Source organism: Microtus ochrogaster, unplaced genomic scaffold, assembly GCF_000317375.1.
Source record: "Microtus ochrogaster isolate Prairie Vole_2 unplaced genomic scaffold, MicOch1.0 UNK7, whole genome shotgun sequence".
Classification (NCBI taxonomy): Eukaryota; Metazoa; Chordata; class Mammalia; order Rodentia; family Cricetidae; genus Microtus; species Microtus ochrogaster.
In genome coordinates this window covers 5139869-5162421 of record NW_004949105.1, presented here as the reverse complement: position 1 = coordinate 5162421, position 22553 = coordinate 5139869, and the positions used below count along the sequence as shown (strand labels likewise).

At 48.8% G+C, this 22553-nt stretch overlaps 2 protein-coding genes across 2 annotated transcripts in view; one reads left to right on the top strand and one right to left on the bottom strand.

Annotated features, from left to right (window-relative positions):
* The first annotated feature begins 763 nt into the window (after window positions 1-763).
* On the top strand, window positions 764-9188 carry Proz (protein Z, vitamin K dependent plasma glycoprotein). The gene is made up of 8 exons (XM_005366270.1): window positions 764-860; window positions 2578-2741; window positions 3707-3731; window positions 4348-4461; window positions 6669-6800; window positions 7159-7232; window positions 7551-7668; window positions 8480-9188. The coding sequence occupies exons 1-8, from the start codon at window positions 779-781 to the stop codon at window positions 8968-8970; spliced, it is 1200 nt and encodes a 399-aa protein (XP_005366327.1). The 5' UTR covers window positions 764-778; the 3' UTR covers window positions 8971-9188.
* Window positions 9189-13051: 3863 nt separating this feature from the next.
* The window catches only part of Pcid2 (PCI domain containing 2), a 21313-nt gene continuing 11811 nt past the window's right edge, over window positions 13052-22553 (bottom strand). Inside the window, exons 6-14 of the mRNA XM_005366269.2 lie at window positions 22087-22141; window positions 20589-20692; window positions 18907-18982; window positions 17878-18019; window positions 15790-15890; window positions 14787-14860; window positions 14540-14665; window positions 13692-13815; window positions 13052-13419 (exon numbers count right to left, since the gene is read on the bottom strand). Of these exons, the coding sequence (XP_005366326.1) occupies window positions 13330-13419; window positions 13692-13815; window positions 14540-14665; window positions 14787-14860; window positions 15790-15890; window positions 17878-18019; window positions 18907-18982; window positions 20589-20692; window positions 22087-22141 (892 nt within the window). The 3' untranslated portion in view covers window positions 13052-13329. The remainder of the gene's footprint in view (window positions 13420-13691; window positions 13816-14539; window positions 14666-14786; window positions 14861-15789; window positions 15891-17877; window positions 18020-18906; window positions 18983-20588; window positions 20693-22086; window positions 22142-22553) is intronic.

Here is a 22553-nt window from a genome sequence, read left to right as displayed (position 1 = left end):
TTTAAAAGCCAAATAAAAAGCACAAGAAAAGCATAGAGACGAGGATGAGGAGACACACACCTGCACACAAGGAAATCCCATAAAAACGCACCATCTGAAACCATGATATATAATTCTTCTAACTTTTAAAAAACAACTTCACAATGTATGTACTACTTAAGCTGCTGCCTACTCTGTTGTCTTCCCTTTCTGCTTTAGTGAACTGTGTTTATAGGTGTCACTGGATTTTGTTCCTGTATCATTCAGAAGATGCAGGCCCCAGCCCCACTCACTGCCCTAACCCATCCGCTCACGATGCTTTCATCCTCCCCTCCCACTCCTTGCGACTCTGGCTCTCAGGTGACACCATGTGCCCTCACCTACGCCTCTCACCTGCCCTGATTACCTGCCCATCTTCATCCCTAGCACTCTCTCCTTCCCTTCTCTGTCAATTCTCTGTGCCCCTCCTTTGCACGACTACACAATCCTTACGGTGGCATCCTTCCTACTCATGGCTATGTCCAGACCCAGGATGGCCCCTTGCGGGGAAAGAAGGCCACCTGCACTGAGCCCCCTCCACTTTCCCCTCCACGTCTACCTCAGTTGGCTAAAGTAAATGCAGGAAAGGACCATAATGAGAGTCATTTCCTACTCTCCAGCAACATCTAGGTCCACCAGTCACCTAATCTAGTCCTGTATGTGTTCAAAGGCACGGGTCAACCACAGTGCCTCCTGGAGCTCTGGACTTTGACTGTTTGCAGACTTTGCCCTGCCTGGGCCAGCCGGGCTCTGGGTCAGCATGGCTGGCTGTGTCTCACTGCTCCAGGGCCTCATTCTCGCCTTCCTCCTTACCCTTGTCCTGCACCAGGTGGAGCTTTCAGGTAGGCGCTTGCTGTCTCATTCTTTCAAGAAACATTTTCTTTAAGCTGGGGTCTCATTCTATAGCCCAAGCTGGTCTGAAACTCACAGTGTAGTTCAGGCTAGCTTCAGCTCTTTGCAATCCTCCTGCCTCAGTCTCCCAAGCGCTAGGACTACAGGAATGAACAACCAGATCTAGCTGTCTCATCCTTGGTCCGGCCCCAAAGGTTCTGTAGATGATACTGTCTTTACGGGTCCTAAAGAACAAGCCACTCCCTCCTGAAAGTCAGTATGGATCTCATTGCCCTGCGGTAAGAGCTGTTGAAGGTGACAGGGACCTACTGGGCAAGGACAGCCTAAGTCATGCAGGCCAAGACAAGGCTGGGCACCCCTTAGCCAAAGCTGGGTTACAGCTTGACCTTCTAGATGTCGGGGGGTTCTTGTTCTGTGCTGAAGGACTGCCAGGAACAGCTAGCTAGCTTAAGCCTTGATCTGCGTTGCTCTTTCCACCCTGGAGCATCTAAGCCTTCCATCCCAGCCTCTGTGAGTCTCTTCTGGGTCCTCTGTCTGTCTATGTCCTCCTTTCCCCCGCATCTGACTGCAGTCCATGGCTCCTCAGCTCAGGCGTGGTTCCAGGCCACTAGCCTTTACTCTCTCTGACTTCTGCACCCCTCCTTCCATACCTAACAGTCCTCGTCACCAGCCTCTTCATGTTTGCTCAATACCAACTCCTGTGAGGGTGGTGCCCACACAGTCAAATCCTGCTTGCTGGCTCTCAGCACTGCCCTGAGCCCCAAAGCAGGACCAAAGTTCTCAAAAAAATTCCTGACTGTCGTCAGGTTGAGCCTGTTGAGTTTTGTGATTCAAATGTGCCACAATGGGGTCCATTTTAGCCAAATGAGGCTTCTTGGCACCTTACATACTGGTGTGGAGAAAAAAACCAGAAAGCTTGCATGCTTGCTCTCGTCCTGTAGACAGCTTGCATGCTTGCCCTTGTCCTGTAGACAGGAGCTGTGAGCTGAGCGCTCCTGGTGAGCAGGGCTGTGTCCCTAAGCCCTGTGGTGGCAACACTGTCCCTGGGGTGGACACAGCCATCCTGCCACCTTAACACCGAACTGTGTGTACCTCAGGGATCTCCGAGGAAACTGTCCTCTCATCTGACCACTTCCCAAGGCGTCCAAGGTGCTCGGTGGTGCTCAGAACCCAGTACTGTCCTGAGATTGCACAAGAAGGAAAACTATGTAGGTCTGAGCGCTGTTTGAGTGAGCTCACCTGAGCACCCCCTCCCTCATGCTGTCTGTCTCTGTAGCCTGCTCAGGACTCCTTCCTGCCATGGAGAAGTTGCTCAGTAATCCTGGCATCCCTGTATTTACATAGGACACTCTCTGACATGTCTGTCCACACGTGTTGCATTTTTGCAACATACCAGGATAGATCATGTGGAAGCAAATAGTGATAGGCCTGTCCCGTGTCCTCCTGCTTCTGCGTGGACACTCACCTGTTGCTGCTGATTGAGCATAGCCTCTCTGGGTCTGGATGCTCCGCCCACAAAATGCCAGTGTGTCTGCCTAACTCATAAGGGCCATGCGCTCACCCAACAAGAAGAAAGTACATGTCCATCATAGGACTAACCCTGAGGACCGGCACAGCCCAGGCCCTGTGAACAGTGGCAAATCGCAGGCACCGGCTGAGGCACGGCGTGAGACGGGGCTCCCACTCACTTTGCGCATCCCTCTGCAGTGTTTCTTCCAGCCTCGGAGGCAAACAAAGTTCTGGTGAGATGGAGACGATCTGGTTCTTATCTTCTGGAAGAACTCTTCGAGGGCAACTTGGAAAAGGAATGTTATGAGGAAATCTGCAATTATGAGGAAGCGAGAGAAGTATTTGAAGACAACATTAGCACTGTACGTGAGCCCTGTAAACCCTGAAAATGACATCACCACTGTACGTGAGCCCCGTGAGCCCCCAGGTGCACGCGCGTGCTAACTGTTCAGGCCCAACTGTATCAGAAAGCAGGTTTAACTAGCCCATTTCTTTATGGTGAGGTTGGTTCGAGCCTGACTTCACAGACGAGAAGTCAGACTTAGAGGTGGGAACAAACTGGAGTCAGCAGCATGTGGGGATCACACTCTAGACTCCTCCTAGTTGGGCTACCTAGCTGGGGAGACCTGCCCATCACACCACAACCAAATCACCAAGCTCCACTGTTTGCACATGTTGGGAAAATCTGGGAGAGAGGGAGAGAGAAAGAGAGAAAGAGGCACACACATGCATGCCTGTGCATACACACTGTAAGAAAATTTCCTGTGATCCCTACTCTGGATTAGGTAAATCCTTTTCTTACAGCTGTATACACTCAGGTGAGCATTTGGCATGTTTATCAGAAGGCAGGAAGAGGGAGTCAAAACTTAAGGGGCAGTGGCTATTTTCGTGCGGGAGGGGCAGAGCGATGGTGATGTCATCCACACAGCATTAGGAAGTTTGATATGGTTTGGGGACACCCCACAAATAGCTCATTTGGGTATACCACTCCAGCCTCCCCCACGAACATTTACAATTATAACAGTATACTTCTAAAAGAAAAAAAAAATGGGGATTTCAGACCATCGCCAGGCACCTCTGTAGAGTGAGGTGGAGAGCAGCCAAGAAGGAGCCCTGTAGCTTTGGGCCCTCACACACAACTTCCTTCCTCCCCAGGAGACACGGTGCAGAATATGCCACTCCTGTTCAGTGTGAACAGGCTGTAAAATCATGCCCAGAAATTCCACATCCTCCGAATGACTGAGTACAGCCCATGTTTTCTTAGCCCTGAGTCCATCCATGGGAGACTGAATACAGAAATTAACGTTCTTACCTTTTGCCTTGGCAGGAAAGATTCTGGAAACAGTACTGGGGTAAGTGTTTTCTCAGCTCTCTGGCCTGGTCGAGATTCAGGACAGTCTTCACTGGGGACCATGGATTCACGTTCTAACCCTCCTGTGTCCTGGTGTCTGCCCAGGGAGGGGATTCGTCCCAAGGATCCCACTAGCAGGACCACAAGGAGGCATCTGGTTTCATTGTGCTGATGTCTGGGTGTTCCTAGGCAGTTGGGGCTCAGGCAAAAGACAGGAGCCCTCCCCCACCTCACAACTCATCCTACTCCTGGGAAGAGGCATGCTGTAGGCCAGGGGATGCATCAGATTTGAGAGAACTGTGGCCATTACCCAGATGTTTGTCTTGGGGTCTGCTGTATAGGCTATCCTCAGGAGGAGCACAGGGTGGGTGTCGGCAGAAAGAGATGTACAAGTGAAGACCACATGGCGGGTGGGAGCAAGGACACACTTCGAAATGAGTAGAAGGTCCTGGGGTGCACAATAGTGATGGTGAGAACTTGGGGGTCGGGGGCACATGGCACCCAGTGGACAGCAAGCACCTGGAACTTGGCCTCCTCTTCTCTAGTACAGCAAGCTTAGGATGGGCCTGGCTCAAGGAGTCCACAGCGCAGTCTCAGAGGCCCTTTTGCTTCTGTAGGTGGTTCTCCATGTATCTCACAGCCCTGCCTCAACAACGGGACATGCAAGGACCACATCCGCAATTATAGCTGCACGTGTTCCCCTGGCTACGAGGGCAGGAACTGCGCAATGGGTAAGAGACACTGTCCACACCCAGTCCATGGTGGGGTTGCTGAGAGACAGAGCAGCTTGCTCATGCAGAAAAGTGTAGGGGCATTACATTTGTAGCTCAATAAATAAAGCTTGCCTGAAGATCAGGGAGTAAAACAGCCTCACTGGTCAGCTTTATAGTTCAGGCAGTGGTAACACACACCTTTAGTCCCAGTAGTCACACTAGTTGCCATAGAAACCGGGTGGTGCATGCCTTAAATCCAGTGGTGCATGTCTAATCCCAGAACTAGAAAGGAATATAAAATGGGAGGAGACAGGTCTCAGTCTCATTCTGAGATTCCTGGAGGCAGGATTGTTATTTTGGACTGAAGTAGAGATAAGAACCAGTGGCTGGCTGTTTGGCTTTTTGGACCTTCAGGTTGAGCCCCAATTTCTCTCTCTGAGTTCTTATTAATTGTGCTTCAGAGAAGGGTGTCCTGGGAACCTTGATACACTCATCCCAGGGAAGTCTTTGGCTCCCCTCTTCTACCCCACCCTAGAATCATGCCACAGGTACTGGCTGCATTCTGTGACCCACTACCCGGCCCCTTGCCCTCTTGAAATTTTCATAGCATAGTGTCTCCTTTTTCTCCCCTTTCCCAACCATCCACCTCCCAATTCATAATCTGCACACAAGTTGGAAGAGGTGCACACAGGTGCATCTGACTGAGATGCCAGTCGGGGATACTCTAGAGAGAGAAAAGGCAAAGCTTCAAAAGTAAATAGGCCCCCTCCCCCTTTTCACCTATAGGATTTGAACGTAGGGTCTCAATATATTCCCCAGACTGTCCTTAAACTTGCTAAGCATGGGGCAAGAGAGGTAGCTCAGAGGTTAAGAGGATGGGCTGCTCGTCCAGGTTTGATTCAGCATCCACAGGGCAGCTCACAACCTTCTATAACTCCAGTCCCAGGGGGATCTAGCACCCCCTCTGGCCTCTGTGGGCACTGCACTCATATGGTACACAGACAGGGGCAAAACACCCCTCTACATAAAAAATAAAAAAAAAAATAAAGGAACTTGCTGTACAGTCCAGACAGACCTTGAACTAAAGAGCCTCCCAACTCAGACTTCAGAGTAGCTATGATAGGCAGACCTGTACCACCAGAACTGACTAAGAATAGTCCTTAAATACCCATGCAAATGACCTCATAGGGCCAAGGGGATGAATTCCTGGTAATTGTCAACTACAGAAACAAACGCATGTACCTTTTTCTGTGTCTCTGCAGCCCAGAACCAGCTCTCTGCGAGAAAAGTTTCTTTAGCCCAGATCTTTGCTCTCAGCTCCAGATTCCCACACTCCATCACCTCCCTGGCAATACTTTCTGGTGTCCCACTTAAACTGTTTGGCCACCAACACTGGGCTCTGACCCCCTCTTTGTCCTATTTCTGCTCTTTGAAGGAACAATCCAAAGACAGCAGCTTTTGCAGTGGGAAAGGAAGAAGCTAGGGACATATATACGATACTAGTAAGATGTCCAGGTAACTCCTGAGGCCAAACATCTCACTGCGTCTCCGTGGACATACCCGGGACACTTTGTAGTAATCGGAGCGGCGGGGCTGCGTCCCCAGCACCCCGCTGCCCGCAAGGCTAGCTTTACCTGAAATAATTACATGGACACTGTATTCATTTAATCACTGCTTGGCCATTTCTATCTAGCCTCTTCTAGGCTAACTCTCACACCTGGACTAGCCCATCTCTAATAATCTGCTGTAGCCCACAAGGTGGCTTACCAGGGAGATTCTAGCCTACATCCATCCTGGGTCGGAGCTTCATCGCGTGTGCCTCAGAGAGCAGAGCTCTCGCCTCTGCCCGCAAGAGTGGAGCATCATGTCTCTCTGAGGCCTCTGCCCCCAAGAGCAGAGCTGTCAAGTCTCTGAGCTCACTTCCTCTTCCTCCCAGAGTTCTGTTCTGTTTACTCCTCCCACCTGTGTTTTAACCTATCAGGGCAAGCAGCTTCTTCATTTAATTAACCAATGACCTTCCTCCATCAACACTTGAGTGTGGGAAGCTTCACATGAAAACTGGCAAGCTAGGATGGGGAATGTGGATGCAGCTCCAAGCCTATATTTTCTTTATACGTGTAACACACAAACAACACTAGGACTAGCAAGCCAGACCCATGCACAAGACAACGACGTTGGCTGTTCCCCATCAGCATGGCTGGTTTTAGCTTTTTCTTCCTTCTCAGCTACAAACGAATGTCACCTAGAGAGGACGGACGGGTGCCAGCATTTCTGCCATCCAGGGGAGTCATCCTACCTGTGCAGCTGTGCGAAGGGCTACAAGCTGGGCAAGGACCACAAGTCATGCAGTCCCAATGGTGAGTTCTCCTGGAGGTAGGCCGTCCTGCCTCCATGCCCCCTTCCTTCTGCCACCATGCTTACAGGGTGGAGTGTTGTTGTTCATGGGATGTAATTGCTGACTTGGGGTTCTGGCCTCCACATTAGAGTAACCCTAGTGTCGGAAGTGCTTTGTGTCAGGAGGCCCATTACCCTATTATCCAAACTGCCCCCCAAAAAAGCCTGGGTGCAGGCAGTTCAGCTTCACCTTGCTCCCCATGACCACCAATGACCTCAAGTCTACCAGCATTCAGATGAGACTCCGGCTAGCACCACTGTAGACCCCACATCCGCTTGGAAACCACTGATTTTCTTCTCATGTTTCCACCACGGATGAAGACAAGTGTGCCTGCGGGACCCTGACTTCCGAAGACATCAGAGACTACCAAAGTCCGCCTGGCTTCCCGTGGCAGGTAACAGCATTTGGTAACAGCTTCTGTTTTGTTACGAACTTCATCCATTATTTCCATGCTTTTGCCAAAAACGGATGACCCGGGAGGCCAGTCTTTCAGTTGTGTCTGTTTCCCTTGTTCCAGGGGGAGGGAAAATCTGATAACCATTACTCGTCCTTGGCCAAGAAGGGCCACTGTATCTTCCTGAGGTGACAGAGTGCTGGTAGCTGTGGAAGAGGCAGTGGGGTGTGGACACTGACTGTCCCTGGTGACCAGACGGCTACTCAGATTTACTGTTCCCTATCTGACACTGGCTAACAGTCATTTTCTTTTTTTAAGGTCAAGTTAACAGACTCCAAAGGAATGGACTTCTGTGCCGGTGTTTTAATACAGGAAGACTTTGTGCTGACAACAGCAAAGTGTTCATTACTCCACAGCAATATAAGCGTAAAAGCAAGTAAGTATTTCTTTCATGAATTTCCTAAGATGTCATTATAAATAAAAGGAATAAACCAACAGAAACAAAATGGGAATTTTTTATCTAGAAATTTTGTTTCTAAAGCAAGGCACGAAATAGCTTCAGTAAAACCGAGGTGGTCATAAAATCATGTGCATATACAGAACAAAACACGTCCAGTTAGAATGTGGACACGGCATGCCAGTGCTAAGTGTCACAGGACAAATCTCAGCAGTAGAGCAACCACCTGGACACAGGCCTGGCCGAGGGCCAGAGGAGCTGGGTTCAAATCCCTCCTCCCCATGATCTTGGGCTGCTACCCTATCTCATCTCAGGATGTATCTGTAGCCTCATTCTCCATCCCTAAAACCTGGACAGTCCTTTCTCCCCGCTGGAACGTTCCTATCATCAGCTCCGAGATGCTTGACGGCAAGTGTGAGCCTGGAAGTGAGCGTGTCTCACTCTTTATCCTTAAATACTTGTGTGAACTCATCCTGAAAGAGCTAAATGCCTGAGAGGTCCCGAGAAGCCATGTTCAGACTGGCCTGGAGACGTTCCTTTTCACCGCTGCCTGTTTACTAACCATAGTTGTACTGAACTCCAGAATAAAACCTTGCCTTTTTCAGAGGTCAGTGTGAGGAGGCCACGGATAGGAGTTGACCTAGCCCATTCTGTGGTCTGTATTCAAGTCCTGGAAGAACACAGCCTCTGCCCCTCAGGGTTTCACTGGGAAATCCACAGTTTCTGGAAGCTAACTATCTCCCCCATGAAAACAAAGCTTTCTAAGTCAGTTGTTTGCTCATGATTTCAGGTGCTGGCCAGAGGATTGGGGTCAGGAGCACTCACGTGCACATGCGTTACGATGAAGAGTCTGGGGAGAACAACCTCTCCCTGCTGGAGCTGGAGGAGCCCTTGCAGTGTCCCAGCTCTGGGCTCCCTGTCTGCATCCCAGAGAGGGACTTTGCTGAGCATGTCCTCATCCCTGGAACAGATGGTCTCCTCAGCGGCTGGTCTCTCAACGGCACAGGCCTGGGTACCACGCAGACGATGCTTCCAGTCACACACGCGGATGGGGAGGAATGTGAACAGACCCTGAACGTGACAGTCACAACGAGAACAAGCTGTGAAAAGGGCAGTGTGGTGACCGGGGCTTGGGCGGAGGGGAGCGCAGTGACCCGAGAACACAAGGGGACCTGGTTCCTCACAGGGATCCTGGGTTCGCCACCCCCACCGGAGCAGTCACACGTGCTCCTCACCACAGTCCCAAGATACTCAATGTGGTTTAAACAGATCATGAAGTGACTGAAATCCAACAACATGGCTGCAGGATGGTCAGATCCTGCCACAGTTCCCACTGGAAGATGCTGTCGATTTCCTTGGAACTTTGAAACTTTCTTTATTCTTGAGAATTTCATATGCACATGCAATGAAATGTGACCACATCCATGCCCCATTTCCCTTCTGCTCACCTTATATTCTCCTCAACATGTCCCTCCTGAAGAGTCCAAGAATAAGAAAATAAAAATGTAGATTCCAAAAATAAGAATGTAGAAATAAAAGAATATAAAGTTGTAAGTCTAGGGGAATGAGAACAGACTGTCAGCATGTTTCTCAGTAGATCAAGGGTCAGTCATTCACAGTGAGCTATTTTCTCAGACACTTAAGCCTCCATCAGCCTCGGTCATTTCATTTTACAACTAGCTGTTTTATTTACAAGGCCAGAGCTTCTCTCTGCAAACCGAGAGTAGTGTCCTGGCCATCCTTGATGAACGACAGGTATGAACTGAGTTAACCTCTAGGAGACAGAGATATGTGACCTCTGGGTTAGACATTGTCTCTGTTATGGGAAACTGGCACCATCAAAGGGGAGGCATGGGGCTTCAGTATACACTGCCTGGAGGTACCAGGAGAGACAGTGACCACGGTGCAAACACCTGGTTTGACTAATGAGCTCTGAGAATGGAGGCTGTAAAGTATGGCAGTCTGTATCTGAGCTTTACCTTGAGGTAGTGTGAAGAACTTTCTGCTATCCTCTAGGTTCCCAGCCTTAGAACCAATTAATTCTAATTTATTAACCTTCTGGTATTACTAGCAGTCCCTTTTCTGACTAGTTGCTAAAGACACCTGTTTTCTTGCAGTTAGTGACTTTTGCTGTAATCTACTCTGAAACATTCATGATGGCTGCCTAGTTACCTACCCATTGACGTTAGAACTCACTCCCTTCCTTCGGGCCTCCATTGACTGACCCACACTGAGCAGGTTGGGGCAAGATCGTAAAAATTCCTTTGTTCAGACCTAATGTTTGGTGCCCTAACTATAAAAGGTGGGTTCAGAAACTAGCCTTTTGCCACAGCCTAACAAACACCATCTCTGGCTGTGGTCTCAGCTAGCTGATAAGCTTCTGTGCCCCGTGGTGTTTTTTACTTTTTATTTATTTTTTTTTTATTTTTAAGTTTGCTTCTGGTTTTCCTAGGGTCTGGTTTCTGGAATAAAGTTTGCTTCTGGTTTATTAGACTTGGTGGTATTCTCATCTCTGTGCAACACCTCCCAGGTGTCTTTTTTTTGATAACCCAGTAAGTTCCGTGAGGGGAGAAGCCAGCTCCAGCCACCTGTGTGTGTGGTGGGGGGCATCCACTGGAGCACCCTCAAAAGCGATGCTTTGCAGCTGTCAGCTGCCAACAGCTCCTCAGTGAGGAGTGGGGTATGGTGCACACCCCAACCTGACCCCATCTATGCCGGAGTCTTGTCTGGCCTGACCTTGTGCACCACGGATGCTGAGTCTGTAAATGAAACCATCATACTGTGTCCAGAAGACAGCCTCTCACGGCAGCCCCCCCCCCCCGCCACTTTTCGGCTCAGATATTCTTCCCACTTCTCTTCCACAAAAAGTTCCCTGGGTGATGTAGATGGGCCTTCTACTTTCATTGGTTAATAAAGAGACTGCCTTGGCCTTTGATTGGACAGAAAATTAGGTAGGTGGAGTAAACAAAACAGAATGCTGGGAAGAAGGGAAGTGAGCCAGCCTCGCCTCTCTGGTCAGATGCTATGAAGCTCCAGCCCAAGATGGACACAGGTCAGACATGCTGAATCTTTTTGGGTAAGCCACCACTTCGTGGTGATACACAGGTTATTAGAAATGGATTAGTCAAGATGTAAGAGTTAGCCAAGAAGAGGCTGAAATTAATGGGCCAGACAGTGTTTAAATGAATACAATTTGTGTGTTGTTATTTCGGGAGTAAAGCTAGCTGTGCGGGATCCAGGTGGGTCGAAAAGCAGGCCCGCTCGCCTCATCACTACACCTGGACCTTGGTGAAGGAGGTGAGGGCACAAGGGGATGGGGAGAGTTCATTATCCTGTGGAGAAAGCAGTTAATTACCCCATACTGGCTATGCCATGCCTGCACCAGTGGGCACATCATGCCTGGCACGTCAGTATTGTGGATTCAGGGTCCAGCACTGGACCAAGACCATTGAGCCTTTGCTCCCCCTGCAGCTGGCACAGCGCCTTCTGGCAGTATGAAAGCTAGCTAGCAGGGAGTTTCCTTGGGTTTGTTAAATAAAACCAATGTCAGCTGCTAACCTGATGAGCTACTGAGTGGAAGCTGAATGGTGAGGGGCTGAGAACATGTGGTTGCGGCATACTTGGTCTGACACACACTAGAACAAACATCTCTGGGATAGAGGTGTCTCAGCATTACCAGTGAGACATAAAAGGTAGCCTAATTCTGAGTGTGCTTGGTCCATTGCTGGGGAGAAGCAAGTTTAGTATTGGAAGACAATCATGGACCTCCTGATAAGGCTGTAGCTAGACACTCTGGGTGGAGAAAAGCCCTTTAGCAGGGAGTGTTGGAGCGTCTCAGCTCAAGTCATGTGGTCAGTGGGGCTGTGCCTTGGTACCCTCATCTCTGAGAGGAGCCTGGCTGTGATGATGTGACCCTGCCTTTAATCCCAGGGCTTGAGAGGCTGAGAAAGGTCCCATATTTGGAGACAGCCTGGGCTGTTGAGTAAGACCTTGTCTCAGGGACAGGGTGTGAGCATTTGATGTTGATGTGAACTAGCCACATAGCATATGGGTCTGTGCACCCACAAACTGCAGCCCCATGCACAGGGTGCAGGACAACGTACAAAGATGCTACACAGAGGTCCAACCACTTACCACTTTAAACTGTGTTTGACTTGGGATGTCACTGTTTAATAAACTACCTGGAGACATCTGAAAATTTGATTGTGTTGCTACTAAGCTCAGAAAGAATGGAATTCAGGAAGCTCATAGGAATGTCAAAATTTGAATCATTGCAAGGATAACTATCAGAAGTTGGGGGTGCTAACGCACCCTGCTGAACAGCAGGGTCACTTTGCATGATAGCTCTGCCTGAGGCCAGTGCCAGACCTGTACACAAAGGAGACAGCAAGGCAGGCTCAGCTCTGGTGGAGCTCACCCACATGCTGGGGCTGCACCACAAGTGCTGGGTGATTTTGCTGCTGCACGGGCACCCTGATGATGGGGCCAGAAGAGGGCACTGGATTCCCTAGATCTGGTGGTCCAGATGGCTGTGAGGGGCCATGCGGGTGTGGGAACCAAACCCATGTCCTCTGACAGACCAGTGATTGTTCTGACTGCTGAACTATTATAGTTCAGCAGTCAGAACAATAGATATCCAAATATCCACCAGCCCCCAAATTCCACTTTTTGAGAAAAAAAGTTTACAAAATTTTACTAAGTTAGTTGTGTGTTGACCATATACTACTTTGCATGGGGCCTTTTTTAAGTGATGTTAATGGTTGTTAATATATCTGGTGATACTTCACTGGAGAAAACTGCTTTTTCCCTTGGAAGTGGGTTTCAGCTGAAGATAGATTCTTGGTTAGGAATAAGACTGGTGTGCTGTTTTGGAAGCATATCTGACTGGGGTGGGGTGGGGCATGTAGAAGGGATGGAGGAGAGGAGGGGTGGGAACTAGGACTGGTTATGTAAATTGAAAAAAACAAGCTACACTAGATTGCTGATTCAAGGAGCAGACACGTCTCTGTCATGGAAAGTTACACTAGATTGCTAATTCAAGGAGCAGACATGTCTCTCTCTGTCATGGAAAGTTACACTAGATTGCTGATTCAAGGAGCAGACATGTCTCTCTCTGTCATGGAAAGTCTTCAGTCATTGTCTCCCATGGCCTATCACTCAGCAGAATGCAGACACTGCAGAGACCCCTTCCCCATGGGGCTCAGGGGGCTGTGCAGAAGAGGAGGTAGGAAAACCATAGGAGACTGTGGGGATGGGTGACTCCAAATTCTGCTTTAAGCCTCAAGTTAATCAAGCATTTTGAGCTCACAAAATGCTCAAGTTTTGTGTATGAAAATAGACAAATCACATAACACACAAAAAATGTGTTTTGTATAAATTTGGTTTACTTTAAAAAAAAAAGATAAAGCTACAAAATGTTACAAAGACAGCCTCCAGAAACAATACACAAACCCAAGCACAGCTGCCTGTTTCCTGGTAGTTCACAGCAGCAGCCAGGAGCAGGGGTGTTCGTCCACCCAGAGAAAGGATTCCAGGTCTTGGCAAAGCCAGCACGAGTTAGGACCATGGAGAACATGGCTAGGCACTCGTGGGCTACAGACAGGTGCAGCAGGAGCGCCCTCCATCTGCAGGGTCTGGGCATCAGCACACCGTGGACAGTGGAGGAAAAGGGTTTTGCTTGCTGACAACCAGCTTCTGATGCTGATGGGAGATGTAGCCTTTAATGTGACCCTGAAACAGAAATCAGATCAGCCGACATCAAATATGCCAGAGGACACCACGATGATGAAAACCCCTCTCCCCTGGGGACGGCAGCTTAAGAAACAGATGGCAGAGAATACGAAATGTAGGTTATACTTCTCTCTCACACAGACCCCTGGAAGGCCCTTTGAATAGTATCTCCCGGAAAAACAGTTCCCTCAGAAACTGCCCACAAATAGAAGGTCTTGGATGACATCAGCGCCACACTAAAGGTTTGCTGAGAGCAGGAAAGACTCACGCACCATGTATATCAAGTTGGCCAGAATGCACTGGACTTCATCAATGTCTACATCTTCCACATGCATGAATTTCAAGGCGACCAGAAAGGCATCTAGAGACAGCTGATGAGTTCTGAGTAGTAAATACCTACAGAGGAAGAGAAATTACCGTGATTAATAACAGGACTCAGTGCTTCAAGGACCAATGAGGAGCTGTGAGCAGTGATCAAGAAATGACATCATCTAGTGAACCCATGTTCACACATATTTTAAGTTCCCATTGATTAGATGTATCCCAAAACACACCCCACAAACAACAGCTATTAAATACAATCGTATATAAGCTTTCTACTGTAAACAGCCACTATTTCTGATAGGTTGCCAACAGCTAACATGCTTAACTCCTGGACACACACAGTGGGGAAGACAAGCCAGCAGCCAGAGAAGGAAAGAGAGCATCAGTTCCACAACTCAGACACGCAGAAACTATCTGGCACCCCAAGCTAAAGGTGAGTCTTCTGCCAACCTACATCATTACACAGGCCTTCAGGGTCAGCTTCTGTCCCATGAGGGGCAGGATGCCGCCCCCACAGGTGGCATCAACTGCCCCAAGGGTTCTATTTACCAGACACCCCATTTTCTTTTTTGCTTTTGTGTGTGTGTGTGTGTGTGTGTGTGTGTGTGTGTACGCTGTCTGCACACTTGTCTCCCGCCTGCTGATACAGGGTCTCTATCGCAACTGTTTTACATCTCACATGCCAGGTGAGTTGGTCTGCAAGCCCAGCTTTCGCACGGATTCTGGGTTCCAACTCTGGTCCACATGCTCTCAGAGCAGCACTCTGCCCAATGAGCGTCTCCCTGGGCACACTCACACTTTCTTGAAGAGGTTCCTGTACGTGATGATCTTCAGCTTCTCCAGGATGAGGAAGATGCCACAGCGGATGAAGAAAGTCTCGTGCTTTGCCAGTGCCTCATTGAGCAGCAGCAGATTGCCCTCGCTGGGCAAGGAGAAACACCACACGGGGCACAGCAAAGGCCCAGAAAGAGAGGTCAACATGGTTTCTGGTACATGTATGCAGTCTATTAGCCTTTTTAAAGCAATGCGGAGGACGGACCTACCTGACAGCCTTGGTCACTTCTGAGAACTGCATGAGGTGGTACTTCCTCAGGAGCTCAATAGTCGGCATGTGACCCTAGGACAGGTTAAATTTCCAGAACAGAAGAGTGGGAATTACAGGAGTTATGAGCTACCTCACAAGGATGCTGGAAACCGAACTCAGGTCCTCTGCAAGAGCAGCAAGTGTTCTTAAACCCTGAGCCATCATTCCAGTCCCAGCATTTTGCTTTAACAGAGCTATGATCAGTAAATCTCTTATCAAGAAATTAACTTTAAACAAACAAACAAACAAAAACATAGCAAACCAAACTTAAAAAGCTGAACAAGGACTTAACATCCTGGCTGGACCAGTTAGATACTCAGCAGGTCAAGGCACTTGACACCAATCTGATGACCTGAGTTCAATTCCCACATAGCGGAAGGAGAGAATTAGTCCCGACAGCCATTCTCTGACCTCCATGAGTGCTGTGGCATGCACACTCATACAAAGAAACATAAAAAGTCAATGGAGCAGGAGACTAGAAGGAAGTGACTCTGACCAGGAAATAAGGAAGCCTGGATACCAGAGTTCTGTGACTCAGTGGCTATGACCTTGATCTTGACCCTCTCGGTTACAGGTGGTAACTGCGGTGACAGGATACATCTCTCAGAGGAGTTAGCTGAAAATGGTCACCTCAGCCTTCAGTGGAATGGGGAGCGGGGAAGGGACAACGCCACTACTTTCCCTTTATAAACAGCCGTATGCAGCTCTATTCTCCCCTCTCCCCCACCTCATCACTATCCACTAGTCTTAGAGAAGAAAAAAGCAGCACTTTACTTTGATGCTACACCAGCTGACTAGTCTATCTACCTATGCGGCTTTCCCATTCAAGGATCAAAAAATGAACTTTGGGTGATATCCACCTGCAGTCCCATCATCTGGGAAGTGGAGGTAAAGAGATCAGAGTTCAAGGAAATTCTTGGCTGCATTAAGTTTGAAGACAACGTGAACTACCGATCACTCACGAGCAGCATCTTCACAGGCAGCAGGTAGATCAGGATCATCCTCTTGTTCTTCTGGCTGGAGCGATGGCAGTGCTCAAAGGCAAACGACAGGTATTCCTCCGCTGCAGAGAGCAGGCCCGCACGTCAGACCCAGTGCACAGCTTAGCGCACCTCACACCTGTTCTACCATGGCCTCTGTGCAGAAGGCAACATTGCTTCCTTTCCCATGGCAGCAACAGCAGCCCAGCCTCATTCCTGGCACCAGTGCCTCTCCTCAAGTAAAACCCACAGCAAGATTAAAACTCAACGAGAATTAGTCTGGACATCCTTGGCCCGCCATGGTGCAATGGATGGATGGCCTACTTAACAAGAAACTCTATGAATTAACTTCTGTTGAGGTTCTAATTTACTACAATCATTGCAAATCCTTGAGATTAATGTTTACAGCTGGAAACCACAAATGTAAGACCTTCAATAACACACTAATCAGGACTCAGAAGTGGAGAAAACACATCACATGAAGCATGGGAAGCTCCTCCCACCAAATGGTCATGTGCTTCAAACAAGATCTTCCTATTGGACTCTAAGTCTGTTCTATTTCATGTAGACAGTTTGAACCTAATAGGCTTAAGAATACAAGAAGCATTCTGCTTGCCAAGAGGCCCTACCCTCAGGCAGACTGTGGTAACACCCAGCATGGACCTCAAAAGATTTAACCCACTAAGGAGACCGTTAAGACAGTGAGCAGGAACAGCAGTGTCGGTAGACGGAGACAGGTGAGCCCTATCGAGCCAAGCTTGGTTGACAACTGGGGAAGAATTAGAAGGATGTCAGCAGATATGGCTGTCTCTCCTGCACTATTCATCCCCCTACTGTAAGAGAACAAAGATGCCCAGCAGCAGCACAGGCTCACCTCACAGGATCACCAGAGGCAGCTGGTCCTGAGACAGAGTCTGGGTCTGAGGACACCTATACCGAGAGCCACTTCTGCTCCCAAATAGTGCAGCTATGTCAAAGAAAACTTCCAATCTCACACTTGGAAGTAACTGTCACTGGGGCAGGACTGTGTCTTCCACCCCAAGCTGTCTTCCTAAGAACCCTGCAGAGGAAGGCAGTCATCGACAAAGAAAGACCAAGCCCATGGTCTGCTCATCACTCCAGCGAACAAGTGTGACTTCTGCCACGGGGCCCTCAAGAAGTGTAGCATTTACTACCACTTGGGACAGTTAAGTCCCAAAGCCCTTGGGCACACAGGAAACATAACCAGACAGCCACTACATGGGGAGACTTCCTGCTGCCATTAGAGAGGGAGTCACTTTTCTCTAGTGCGGGTTGAACTGTAGTGCACCCCATATTCAAGAATATGTATGTGAGCAGTACGAAGTGGACTTGTCATGTTTGTGTGTGTTCTGTTTTGCTAAGAGCTCTTGCAGAGGACTCAGGTTTGGTTCCAATACCCAAATGAGGGCTCACAACCATCTGTAACTTCTGTTCAGAGAATCAGATGCTCTCTTCTGGCCCTGATGAGCAGTGCATGCACAAGGTACACTTACTACATACAAGCAGACAAAACACTCAAACACATACAATAAATAAATCTTTAAAAAAAAGAAAGATAGGGAGGGGGTGAATGAACCTAAAAGCCAGGCATGGAAGTGCACCTCGAATTTGAGGGAAGGCTAGGATACATAGTAAATTCCAGGATAGCCTGGGCTACAGAGTGAGACCTGTCTCAAAAACCAAAGCAAGGGGAGTGGGGGACTGCAGGGAGGGCTCAGTGGTCTAAAGTGCTTCCTGCTTCTCCAGAGGATCCAAGTTCAGTTCCCAGCACCCACATGGGCACTCACAACCACCTGTAACTCCAGGTCCAGGGGACCCAACACCTTCTTCTGACTTCTGTGGGCACCTGTACATATCATACATTCACACACTTGTGCACGAACATACGCATGCACAGGCACACACACAAACACATATTCATTTTGGATTTGGTTTACACATACTTTTCACTTTAATAAATTCAGTTCTTACATTATCTGGCATCAACATCATTCAAACTGGACAGGATGCATGTGTTATCTAAACACTGAAATAGAATTATCAACATACCTTGCTTGAAGTCACTGTCAAACATGGCCTTACGCCCAACATAGTATTTGTATGTGACCCTCTGTGCAGTACTATAGTCATCTTTCAAGTTTGAGCTGTCAATAGCTCTGATAAGAGGTTTACACAAGTGAAGTTTGTTGATCTATAATAAAGAAGAAACCATTTACAATAAAATACTCAAACAATATCAAGAGAACAGGCAGATGGAAGAACAGACATGAACTTCTGCTTTAGTTTCTTAACATGAATTTCAAAATCATCAAAACTTCTGTAGAGGAAATGACACTGCCTGGAACAGACAACACACACTCTAGAAGCTTGGCGCTCTGGGAGGGGATGCAGCTCTGAAGGGAGTCAGAGCCAAGGTCGAGGAAAAGCCTGCACTTAGGCCACACTGGCAAGGACAAACTAAATGTCCCGGGAAGTGAAAGACAGATTCTTAGACAATGAAGGATGACAGGCTGCCCTTTGCCTGCTGGATTTTATGAAGCAAAGCCTGATTCTTTTGCCCATCCATTTGTCTACACATCCTCTAGCTCCATAAAGTAGATATTACAACACAGGACAAAGGCTCCAGAGGGGACACCTAGACCCAGAGGTCAGCTACAGCACAGGGCTGGTCACTCAGTGTTCAGGGCCTCGGTCCCCACAGGGCTGGTCACTCAGTGTTCAGGGCCTCGGTCCCCACAGGGCTCGTCACTCAGTGTTCAGGGCCTCGGATCCCACAGGGCTGGTCACTTAGGGCCTTCCAGCTGGATTCCGAGAGCTATCCTGAGTCAGACCTTCAGTTCTTATTTGCTTCTGTAGCATAGGGTGGGCCCTGGTTCTAGAGAATGTTGGGCAGGTTTTTCTACTGAGCTCTAGTCCTTGTATTAAAACAGAGCCTTGGGAGGCACTGAATGACCACCAGCTATTGGGATTATTACCGTGGCTGTGGTCAGGATAATTTCCTAACATGTCAGAAGGCAAGCTAAACAATTTATCTGGGCAGACAGGGAATAAAGCTACAAAAGTCCATGCAAAGCAAACCTTAAAGTAGATTTTAAACAGCTGGTTCACCAGGAACAGCATCCCCCACTTCTTAGAGTCCTCTATGCCAGCACGGCTACAGGAAGAACAAAGAAACGTGATCAATCACAAAACAAACTGCCAGATAAATGACTATCTTGAGATAAAGCCTCCACAGTTCAAGCCATAGTCACCAAAAGAGCACCATGAAAAGAAATGTGCCTAACAGGTCAAATTTTAAAGTGGCCCACAATAGCTCATGGTAAATGCTCCTGAGAGAAAGAGCAGCTCTCCGGTCCTTCCTGTGCAGAGCCAGCTGCAGAGCCAGCCTCAGCCCTGACACACAATGGAGAAGATTGGAGCTGCCTTCAATTCTGGCACTGTTGTGGACATTGCTGCCATCAGTGACCCCTTCACTGACATCAACCACAGGTCTACACGTCCCAGCAAGTTCCAGGGCACAGTCAAGGCTGAGAACAGGAAACCTGTCATCAATGGGAAGGCCATACCCACCTCTCAAGTCTACTGCTGTCTTCACTATGAGGAAAGCCGGGCCCACTAGAGAGTGAAGCCAAAAGGCTATCCTGTCTCGTATGTTGATGCCCCATGACTGCAATGGGTGTGGACCATGACAAGCATGACAACTCAGGTGTGTTAGCAACGTCTCCTCCACCTCCAGCTGCTTAGCCCCCATTGGTTGAGGTCATCCATGACAACTCTGGCATTGTGGAAGAACTCATGACCACAATCCATGCTATAACCACCACCCAGAAGACGGCAGACAGCCTCTGGGAAATTGGGGTGTAATGGCTGTGGAACTATCCAGATTATCAACCCCAGATTCACTGGTGCTGCCAAGACTGTGAGCAAGGTCCCCCAAGAACAGAAGAGGATGTTCAATGACATGGCCTTCTGAGTTGCTACCCCCAGTGTGTCTGTTGTGGATCTGACATGCCACCTGGAGAAAGGTGCCAAGTATACTGACATCAGGAAAGTGGTGAAGCAGGCAGTGGAAGGCCCACTAAAGGGCATCCTGGGCTACAGTGAGGACCAGGAGTCTCCTGTGACTTTGACAGTGATGCCCACTGCTCTGCCACTGATGCTTGGGCTGGTGTTGCTCTTGCTGACAGCTTTGGGAAGCTCATTTCTTGGTGTTGCACTAGTTCTTGTATAACAACCAAAGTGGATGCAGTAGACGGTGATCACAGGGGAAGGCAGTGTATATGTCTGGTGCACTGAGTGTTTGGCTGTTTTTCAGAACATTAGCCTGGAGTTCACAGGGAAACCCTGTCCCGAAAAATAAAACATAAACAAAATCTAATAAAACCCAACAACTCAAGAACGCAGAGGCTCAATGAAGCTTCTACAGGAGACTGAAACCTTCACTAGATACAAGAGCAATCTCAGCGACAAGAGAAAAGCTCAGCGTACTCCCAAGGAGCAAGGACAAGGCGTCTGCCTGTCAGAACCACTGAAGCAGACAAGGGACACTGACAGCAAGAGAAAGCCAGGCTACATGGCCACCTGGCACAGAGGCCTTCAGGAAGTAAGTGCAGAGTTCTGGTCAGAAGAACAGCACAAGGACAGAGCGCAGGGAGGGCTCTTCAGGACAGATCAGCACATGCTGCAAAAGTGGTGTCTGGGTGGTGAGCACACGAGGCCCCTTCTCGCTCCTTGTAGAACAGCCTCCGCCCCTCACTTACGTGTCGCTGGCGCAGACGCGGAAGCAGCTCATAAGCAGCTCAGCGGCTTTTTCCAGCATGTCCCCAACTTTACTCTTCCCTTTCTTCACCAACTGCTGATCTGCCTAACGATAGAAAAGTAATTATCTTTTTAAAGTAAACAAAGGCAAAATGAAGAATCCAAGTTACCAATAATCTGGAAGATTCGCCAGTGTTCCTAGCCTGAGCTACCTCCACAGACCCCCTCATACTGCTGTTTACAAACTGAGAAAGTCTGTCTATATAGACCACGTCCATCCTCAAGTCCAGGACACCGGCTACAGTTTGGCTGGTTGGTCTTTGTCAACCTGACACAAACCTAACACAGCTGGGAAGAGGGAATCATGATTGACAAAATGCCAATAGTCCAGTCTGTGAGGCATTTTCTTAGTGATCGATGGGGAAGGCCCAGCCCACTGTAGGCAGTGCCACACCTGGGTTCGTGGTCCTGGGTGCTGTAAGAAAGCAGGCTGAGCAAGTCACGAGGACGAAGCCAGGGAATATCACCCTTCTATGGGCTCTGCTTCAGTTCCTACCCTGACTTCCTTTGATGATGGACCATGATTAGGGTAGTTTTGATGATGGTGTTACCACAGCAACAAACAGCAAACCAGGACACCAGCCTTATTCTGCTTTGCACAATACTGAGAAGCTTCCTTTCGACTTGGTCTCTGACCTTTTCCTCCTGCGCACAGCAGTCGGGCCCTGAACAAAACCTGCCATGACTCTTTGTGATCAGCCCTCTGGGGTATTGTGTTATAGACAGGTCTCTGTTGGTCTCCCTGTGTTAGTGGGAGAGCAGAGACCCCAACTCTTTGCTGGCAAGAGGGTTGGGGCTCGGGCCCCCCACTGCTACTGAAGACTTGTTTGTGGAGCACTCAACAGACGATCTGTCAGAAAGCACTGCCTTGCGGGCAAACCCTCTGCCTCCTAAGGCTGCATCACTCCATGCGGTATGTCGTGCTTTCCTTGTCCAGCTCTTCATCAGGACAGACAAGAAGCCCAATCCTTCTCTCCTTGTCACAGAGCTATGTCAACTATAATGAGCCGCTGGTCTAGAACCAGAAATAGTTTTTGCTATAAAAAGGGTCTAAGCCCCTAAGATGCTTCTGTGGCTCCAAGCTCAAGTACACTCCTTTTCTGCAAACCCAGGATCTGAACCCCTCAGCCACTTCCTAGACCTACATCAAGCTACGAGTCTTCAGCCCAGGCCACAGCTTAGAAGCAGAGGACAGAAAAATGCTCCAGAACCATTCCCCTCAACACCACAATGGCTTGCCATTTCCCTCTGCACACAGAGGCTCTGTCTGCATGGACCAGAAGACAACCAAGCACGCTGCCTCCTGGTCTTCCCCTCCCAGCACCAGACACATTCCACTTTATCATCCCTCAAAGCTTCAGGAAACAAGACATGGAAATTAAGCAGTAGTCACCCAGCAGATTTAAATTTGAAATAACAGGCACAGGAAATTGAACTTACATTATTGGCAAATATCCGAAGGTCAAGTGCTACTGCATACATGACAGGCAGAGCCCTAAGGGTAAAAGGCAAGTATGTTGGAAAAGCTAAAAGGTCCAACACCCTACCACTGACACCCAAGGTACTACCCAGAACCAGGTCCACACCCTCTAACTCAGATGGTGGCTTTGTTCTACTCTGTCACACGGCAACCTTAGACCTCCTGGCCAAATGCTTGCCTCTTACTCCATACCACAATCCCAACCCTGCTCAAGAACCTAGACCCAGGTCAAGCTGGGAGCTCCCAGAACTCTGTCCTTCCCTAACTCCTCACCACCAGCAAACAGCTCCAAGCAGGAGCCAGAATGTAAATTCACACAATCATCAAACAGCTCTGTGTACATCTAGCTGCCAGCACTAGGCTTTCATTCATGTGTAAGCCAAGTCTTCACTTGGAACTGAAAAAGTGCAGCTGGTTGGTGGTGGTG